Source organism: Delphinus delphis, chromosome 2 (assembly GCF_949987515.2).
Source record: "Delphinus delphis chromosome 2, mDelDel1.2, whole genome shotgun sequence".
In the NCBI taxonomy this organism is placed as follows: domain Eukaryota; kingdom Metazoa; phylum Chordata; class Mammalia; order Artiodactyla; family Delphinidae; genus Delphinus; species Delphinus delphis.
The window spans coordinates 52,477,906-52,486,450 of record NC_082684.1 but is presented as its reverse complement, the minus strand read 5'-3'; the positions used below and the strand labels follow the sequence as shown (position 1 = coordinate 52,486,450).

Genomic DNA, 8,545 nt, shown 5'->3' with positions numbered 1-8,545 from the left:
AGCCCATGTTGAAGATAAGCTCAAGGAAACAGAATTGTAATGTATAGAAAGAAATGAATCACTAAAAGGGAAAGTCACCTGTCACAACAAACAAAATAATTGGGAACACATAACAGAGTCACCTAAAAGACACTTTAGAGAGCCCATTAGAAAAGAAACATTTATTTGGAATCCAATTTTCATAAATTCAAATAATTCTCTGTGCTTTAGAACCATTTTCCCTGAGAAAGAAGGGTTAAACTTATGATGACATGTAGTATGTTTATAAGAATTTATAAATGATGAACATTTTAGACATGGATAGTCTGTGGGATGGTTTATCATTGTTAAGGACCTGATTTGTAAGTAGCTGGTCCACCAAAATAAGCCTATAGGTACAAAGTGGGTGGACATTTTTGAAGAGTTGTAAACTAATTTCTAAAAATCTAAACATTTGCTGTTCCTAGTAAGTAAAATCCTAAATGTCTCATGTTCAAACACTTTTATTGAGAGGGTATTTAATCTAATGTCATCACATTGGACTGATACCAAGAATCAGTGTAATGTGGTCTTAATAATGGCAGAGCTGCAAGTAAATTTTACGTTTGACTGCTGCAGTTTTACCTCTAAGTGAAAGAAAAGTAGGAAGTCCTAAAGGTTGCAGGCAACCAGAGAAGTATTACTGGACTAAGCAACAGAAAGAATTAAAATATACTATTGTGTCATGGGACAGAAAGAAATCTGTCATTGCTATTTTTTATAATACTAATATCTGTTTATATCTAATAGTTTATAAACAATTTATAATAGTATTATATCTGTTTTTTAAAAGAACAACCTATTAAGAAAAAAACTGGTAAACTTTAGAAAAATGGCAATGAGAATTCTAGAAAATATAGACATTAAAATGAAATGTGCAGAATACTAGACATTGTTTAAGAGAAAATTAGTTATTCAAAATACAGTAAGTCCCCTATATACAAACAAGTTCCATTCTGAGAGCATGTTTGTAAGACCAATTTATTTGTAAGTCCAACAAAGTTAACCTAGGTACCCAACTAACATGATCGTCTATATAGTACTGTATTGTAATAGGTTGATTATAATTTTCACACAAATAATACATAAAACCAAACACAAAAAATAAAGAAAACATTTTTGATATTACAGTACAGTAACAGCAGAGTTAGCCATCCTTTGCTGCTTTATAGCCTGGCATCAACTTTTCCTCCTTACTGATGTAACTTCAATCTGGCATCCTCTTCCAGTATAGTCCTGTCTCATCCACATTAAAAACCTGCTCAGGTAAATATGCGCCTTCATCAATAATTTCTTGAAGAAGCATTTCAGGAAATTCCCTGGCAGCTACCGTATCTGTACTCGCTGGCTCGCCACTTACTTTTACATTGTGAAGGTTGGCTCTAGCCTTGAACCGATGAAACCAGCCATGGCTGGCATTAAAAGATGTGCCCTCTGATTCTTCACCGTGCTTCTTCTTCAAGTCTTCATAAAGGCTTTTAGCTTTCTCTTAAATCAGACTGAGCAGAACTTGAAGCTGATGCTGATCCTACCTCCACACACTGAGAAGTTTCTCCATCTCCTCCATCACTTTTCCAAGCTTCTTTGATATTATTATCGACATCATCGGCACAGCTGATGTCACATGTTCCATGATCTTGTCCTTGTTCTTTAGAGTCGTGCTGATGGTTGAATGATTCATGTTATAAGAATGAGCGACATCTACCATCTTTTCACCTTGCTCCACTCTCTCAATTATTTTCACTTTTGTTTCCATCATTATTGCTTGGCACTTCTTAGCAGTACGAGCTACATCACTGCTGCTTTTACGCTTGCTTCCAGACATACTGGGTTTGAAATAAAGGTACTGTACTACTGTAATCTATACAGTACTGTACAGTAAAGTACACAAAAGCGCAACCACTTGTAGAGGATGCACGTATGTGACAATGTATGCCAGACACATGGACTAAGTGATTGGACATGCAAACACACATTCACATCTTTGAAAGTTCGAAACTTGAAGGTTCCTATGTAGGGGACTTACTTTGTCTAGAACAGAGAGATGAAGAGATAAAATGGACTCAAGAAAGATTAAGACATATGGAAGACACAATAAGAAGGGTAAAATATGTCAAAATAGAAGGGCTTGATTGAGTTTTCTCTAACTATAGATACAGTAGAAATTAGAGAGAGAGAAAGGAGAGGGGAGAGGGGAAAAAATTAAGAACAGCATTACGTTTTTAAGTTAAAAAAAGATAGATGAAATAAATATTTTTCTACTAGTATTCATAAATTACCATAAAAATTTCAAGAAGAACAAAGGAAAATTTTAGATCTATAATAATGAAAGAAAAATGAAGCCCTCAAGATACAGGTAAAGATCACCAAACTCCTCAGAGAACAAACTCTTTCATATAGATATTCTTCCAGAGACTAGAAGAACAAAATGACAGCCCAAGATGGACCATACAAATTATGATAAAAAATTATAGTCCTAGAGTATCAAATCTGAAATCTTTCAGGCCAGATATGGTTTAGAATTTATCATTTGCTTTGTTTTCAGAGTTTTAATGAGTATATATTTTCAAATTATGTAATATTCTCAATAATGTCTAGTGTAACACTCTATTAATAAACAGCTGGTTTGTATGAATAAACATTAATATTTCCTAACAAGATGTATAACTATTAACACTGTTGATAGTCTATTATATATGTTACTATTTATTCATATATTTTGCTAAATTGATAAGTGAAATAGTGGGATAAATATAAACCTTAAATACTAGAACTCTTATTTTTAAGAAATATGTTTAGTAGAACTTCTAAACATAGAATCTAAGCTACATTATATCTGTACATATATATGCAGTATGCATTTATTACAGTTGTTTGAAGATCTTGGAGCTGAAGCAATATTACTGCTGTTTTCATCAAACTGGAGTTGGACATCTCATGATAATGATGGAACCCATTCTTAGGGATAAAATAGCATTACAATAGTCATTTTAAAAACCTTTAAAAGAGTATTCCATTGTTATTTGGCCCATTAACCTAGTTTTCTGACTAAGTAATCCCTCTTTAGTTGTGTAAAAGGCCATGAATCTCTTGCTCACTGATAAAGGCAGGCTGTTTGAGGGGAGCAATTAACAAAATATGCATTTGCACCATATCACCAACAATGATTTTATCACCTGTATGTAAAATGCCATCATTACCATCTTCACTAAGACCTTATGCTTATGTACACTTAACAGTAGAATAACTTCCCCATCATACAAAGACAACACAATAGATATATCTTATTAATATTCCTCATTTTTCTATGTCAATTTCTAATTTATTCATATTGTTGTTTGAGAAACATTTGAAGTAACATGGTTTAATATTCAGTTCTCATTAATGAATTTCCATTTTCAGTTTCAATTTCAGTTTCAATTTCAAATGTCATAGGATAAATTTTGCAGTAAGCATTTAATATTGGTTTATTACCAATTAGTTATTAGTTACCATTTAGTTATTATAAATGTATTATACAGGAGTGTCTTTATACTGAATTACTTCAGGAAATAATGATTTCTCATCTATATTGAATACAGGAACTACTCAGAGCAAAAAGAGTATTTATAATATTATTTCATGGGGATTTTTGGCATTATTGTTGTCATACATACATATGTTATCAACTCCATTGGATATTATTATTTTTGTTTAATCAATTATATTTTTAAAAGATTTAATTAATGATAAAAATATCCTATACATATATTCATATAGTTATCCTTTTTTGTGCTTTTATTTCATTGTAGAGATCTATATTTTAATCTGCTCTCATTTCATTCTGCCTGAAAGACTTACTCTAACATTTTTTGTTATGTTGGTTTGCAGGTGAGGAATTCTTTCAAATTTTGTGTGTTTGAAAAAGTCTATTTTACCCCACAAAATTTTTAAAACTTTTATTGAAGTATAGTTGATTTACAATGTGTTAATTTCTGCTGAACAGCAAAGTGACTCAGTTATACATATATATATATATATTCTTTTTCATATTCTTTTCCATTATGGTGTAGCACAGGATATTAAATATAGTTCCCTGTGCTATACAGTAGAACCTTGTTGTTTATCCATCCTATAAATACTAGTTTGCATCTGCTAATTCCAAACTCCCAATCCTTCCCTTCCCCCTCCACCCCCCACTGGCAACCACAGGTCTGTTCTCTATGTCTGTGGGTCTGTTTCTGTTCCATAGATGAGTTCACTTGTGTCATATTTTAGATTCCACATATAAATGATATTATTTGGTATTTGTCTTTCTCCTTCTGACTTTGCTTAGTATGATAATCTCTAGGTCCATCCATGTTGCTGCAAGTTACATTATTTCATTCTTTTTATGGGTGAGTAATATTCCAGTGTGTGTATATGTGTGTACATATACACACAACATCTTTATTCATTCATCTTTTTTTTTTTTTTTTGTGGTACTCAAGCCTCTCACTGTTGTGGCCTCCCCCGTTGCGGAGCACAGGCTCCAGACGCACAGGCTCAGTGGCCATGGCTCACGGGCCCAGCCGCTCCACGGCATGTGGGATCTTCCTGGACAGGGGCACAAACCCACGTCCCCTGCATCGGCAGGTGGACTCCCAACCACTGTGCCACCAGGGAAGCCCTATTCATTCATCTTTTGATGGACATTTTTTTCCATGTCCTGGCTATTGTAAATACTGCTGCTATAAACATAGAAGTGTATCTTTTTGAATTATAATTTTGTCTGGATTTATGCCCAGGATTGGGATTGCTGGATCATATGGCAACTCTATTTTTAGTTTTTTGAGGAAACTCTATACTGTTTTCCATAATGGCTGCACCGATTTACATTCCTACCAACAGTGTAAGAGGGTTTCCCTTTTCTCCACACCCTCTCCAACATTTATTATTTGTAGACTTTTTAATGATGGCCATTCTGACCATTGTGAGGTAGTACCTTACTGTAGTTTTGATTTGCATAACTCTAATAATTAGTGATGATGAGCATCTTTTCATGTGCCTATTGGCCACCTGTATGTCTTCTTTGGTTATTCTGCCTATTTTTTGATTGGGTTGATTTTTGTTGCTGAGTTGTATGAGCTGTTTGTATATTTTGGAAATTACGTCCTTGTCAGTCGCATCATTTGCAAATATTTTCTCCCAGTCCATAAGTTGTCTTTTCATTTTATTTATTGTTTCCTTTGAAGTACAGAAGCTTGTAAGTTTGTACCTCAAATTTTTGAAAGATACTTTCTCTGGATATGGAATCCTGAATTGAATTTCTTTGCAATAATTTAAAGATGGGGCTTCACTTCTTCTCACTTACATTGTTTCCGAAGAGAAATCTGCTGTCATCCATATCTTTATTCCCTTGTAAATAACATGTCTGTCTTGTGCTGCTTTACAGATTTTCTTCTTGTCTCTGGTTTTGAGCAATTTGACTATGATATGTCTCTCTTCATATCTCTCATGATTGACTTTTGTTGAGCCTCTTCGGTTTACAGTTTTCATCAAATTTGGACTCATTTCAACCTTTATTTCTTTAAATATTTTTGCTCCTCCTTCATATATTAGGGTGATTAAAATAGCTCCGAAATTTACTATTGCTTATTTCACTTTAAAATTCTCTCAGAATTTAATTTTTCTAGTTTGTATTACTGGTGTTAAAGTTACCAATTTATCCACTGTTGAATTGTAATTAATCTCATCCACTATATTTTTTCAGACTGTAATTTGCAACTCTAGAAGTTTGATATGGGTCGTTTTTGTTTTTGTTTTTTTTTTGCGGTACACAGGCCTCTCACTGCTGTGGCCTCTCCCGTCGCGGAGCACAGGCTCTGGATGCGCAGGCTCAGCGGCCATGGCTCACAGGCCCAGCCGCTCCGCGGAATGTGGGATCTTCCCGGACCAAGGCATGAATCCATGTCCCCTGCATCTGCAGGCAGACCCTCAACCACTGCGCCACCAGGGAAGCCCTGATATGGGTCTTTTTATATGTCTTTACCTAACTTTTTGAACATATGGAATTTAGTTCAATAACTTTTTAAGTGCCCTTGTTTGCTAAATTTAATATTTGGATCAACCCTTATCTATGCTAAATTATTGATTTTCTTTTCCCTTTGGGAGATATTTTCCTTCTCTTTTGTATTCCTGGTAATCTTTTATTTGATCCAGATATTGTATATTTTACATTGTTGTATGCTGGATATTTTTGTATTTTTATAAAAAGTCTTGAGCTTTATTCTGGAATCAATTTAGCATTTGAAAATAGTATGGTCCTTTTGTTTAGTTGTTTTGTAAACAGTATGATGTTGTTAAAATTTGTTAGGCAGGACAGTACCAAAGGAGCATTTAGTCTAAGGTTAAGTATTCACCACTGCTGAGGCAATACCCTTCTAAATACTCTGCGCAACACTAAATTTTTAGATTGTCTACTCTGGCTGGGAGAAATAGATACTATTCTTGTCTCTGTTTGATCCCTGAGTACTGTTCCTTCTAATCCTTTTGGATGCTTCTCTCCCTGGCCTTGAGTAATTTCTTCATATTCACATACACATCAATACTCTGCTGAATAATCAAGGGACAATCTCTGCAGATATTAGATTCTCTGTGAAGTTTTCTCCTCTCCAGTATTCTGTCTTATAAATTCTGGCCACCTTGGTCTATGAGGACTCTAATTTCCATCTCCTCAACTCAAGGAGTGAGCTGAGCTCCACCTTGATTGCTCTCCCTTGTGCCAGGACCTGTAAACTTTTCAAGTCCGGAAGCTGGGACTTTCCTAGGGCTAACCTCATTTGTTTCCTATCTCCTACTCTCCTTTGTTGCACAATGTCCAGTGTCTTGAAAACCTTTGTCATATATTTTTGTTTTGTTTCTTTTTGTTTCAGGTGTATGCCTGAAATTTTTTCCTCCTCAATAAAAGAATATATTTTTATTAAATAAGTGATAACTGAGTTTAAGAGGTCCCTATGTTAGGAACAAAAGATTGAGATTATAAACTGATTGTAAGCAGTTAGATACTCAGAATTAACCAAACAACCATAGCAAATCTGTGTTTATACCCACATATATACATATATAATACATACACACATATGTAATTAGACAATGAATATGCAATATGAGGTTTGTAAGTTAATAATATAATATGACCACATCTATTGTAAATTGACAGCCCCAGAGACTATTAAAGTTAGCCCATCAACTTCATCATAATCAAAATTATCCATTTTTACTTTCAGATTATATCATTGTTTCTTACATATGTCACTGTAGTTCCATTTCTCAAACTAAGCCAGAAGTTCCAAAGAAATTACTCAGGTGCTGAGAAATAGAATTGCCTGAGAATTGAAATAACACAATAATTTCTTTTCTATCATGGATATTAGTTCAAATTCAGAGAGAGAAAGAGAAGAGAGAGAGCAAGCATCTGTTACTGGTCCTAGAAAGTTTTTGCCCTTCAAATTATCTTTATTTTTAGATATTTTAAACTTTATATATCGGTTTTTAGTGTAAAGTTTTAAAATATCACTTTTAATAACATCAAATATACAAATTACCTAGGAATTAATTTAAAGAAATGTGTGCAAAAGAAAAATAATAAATTACTGAGAGACATAAAGCAGACCAAATAGATGTAGTATGTTTATATATTAGAATTTTTAGTTTTCAAAAAGTCTAATTTTCTATAATTTAATTCTAGTTTTAATAGAGCACTACTCAAAATCCCAACATGTTTTTGTGGAATTGACAGGCTGATTCTAAAATTCATATGGAAAAGCAATGGACAAATAATACCAAGTTAGTCATAAAGAAGACAAAAGAATATTTACATTATCAAATATAAACACTAAAGATATCTCTATAGTAATGAAGACAGCATAGTTTTTGTTTGAGGATGGATATATAGACTGATAGAATATATAGTAGAGAGCGCAGAAGTAGATCCACCCATACACAGATAATTGAAATATAATGAGATGGTACTGCAAAGCAGTGGGCCAATGATAACATTTTAACAAAAAAAAAGCTCATCTAAATGGATATCCATATGGAAAAAATAATGTAATTGGACCCCTACCTCACACAAAATAAGTAAACTCTTGCCAGATCAAAGACTTGAATGTGAAATTCAAAACTGAACATATTCTAAAATGTGCTGTAGAAAATCATCTCCAATAATCTATTGCAAAGAATGATTTCTGAGAGGAGGCAAAAAATACACTAAATATAAATTAAAATAATAATAACTTTTACTAAAACTGCAAAATGCCAAAGGAGACTACAAACAGAAAGGGCAAGATTCCAAGTGGGGGAAGGACTTGTATGTGTACAACAGACAATGAATTAATACCTAGGATATATAAGGAATGCCTACATCAATGAGAAAAAGAGAAGTAAGTAGGACTAGAATAAATACTTCATGTGTGAGGAAATGCAAATGGCTGATAAATACATGAAAAGATTTTCAATTTTGATAAGGAAAATGCAGATTAAAGAAGACAGTATTGTTATCATTACT

General features: G+C 33.4%; 1 protein-coding gene across 1 annotated transcript; it reads right to left on the bottom strand.

Moving 5' to 3' along the window:
- Positions 1-1,225: 1,225 nt before the first annotated feature.
- Positions 1,226-1,843, bottom strand: LOC138413946 (tigger transposable element-derived protein 1-like). Its single transcript, XM_069540310.1, has 2 exons — positions 1,561-1,843; positions 1,226-1,506 (listed from the first exon to the last, which is right to left on the bottom strand). Exons 1-2 carry the CDS (start codon positions 1,841-1,843, stop codon positions 1,226-1,228), a joined length of 564 nt encoding a protein of 187 aa, XP_069396411.1.
- Positions 1,844-8,545: the final 6,702 nt, after the last annotated feature.

Bases quoted from the DNA above. Each gene is read 5' to 3' on its own strand.
- LOC138413946 (XM_069540310.1), bottom strand. From the start codon at position 1,843: ATGTCTGGAAGCAAGCGTAAAAGCAGCAGTGATGTAGCTCGTACTGCT. The intron at 1,507-1,560 runs GTGTGTGGAGGT...GTCTGATTTAAG, and splicing joins GGAGATGGAGAAACTTCTCA to AGAAAGCTAAAAGCCTTTAT.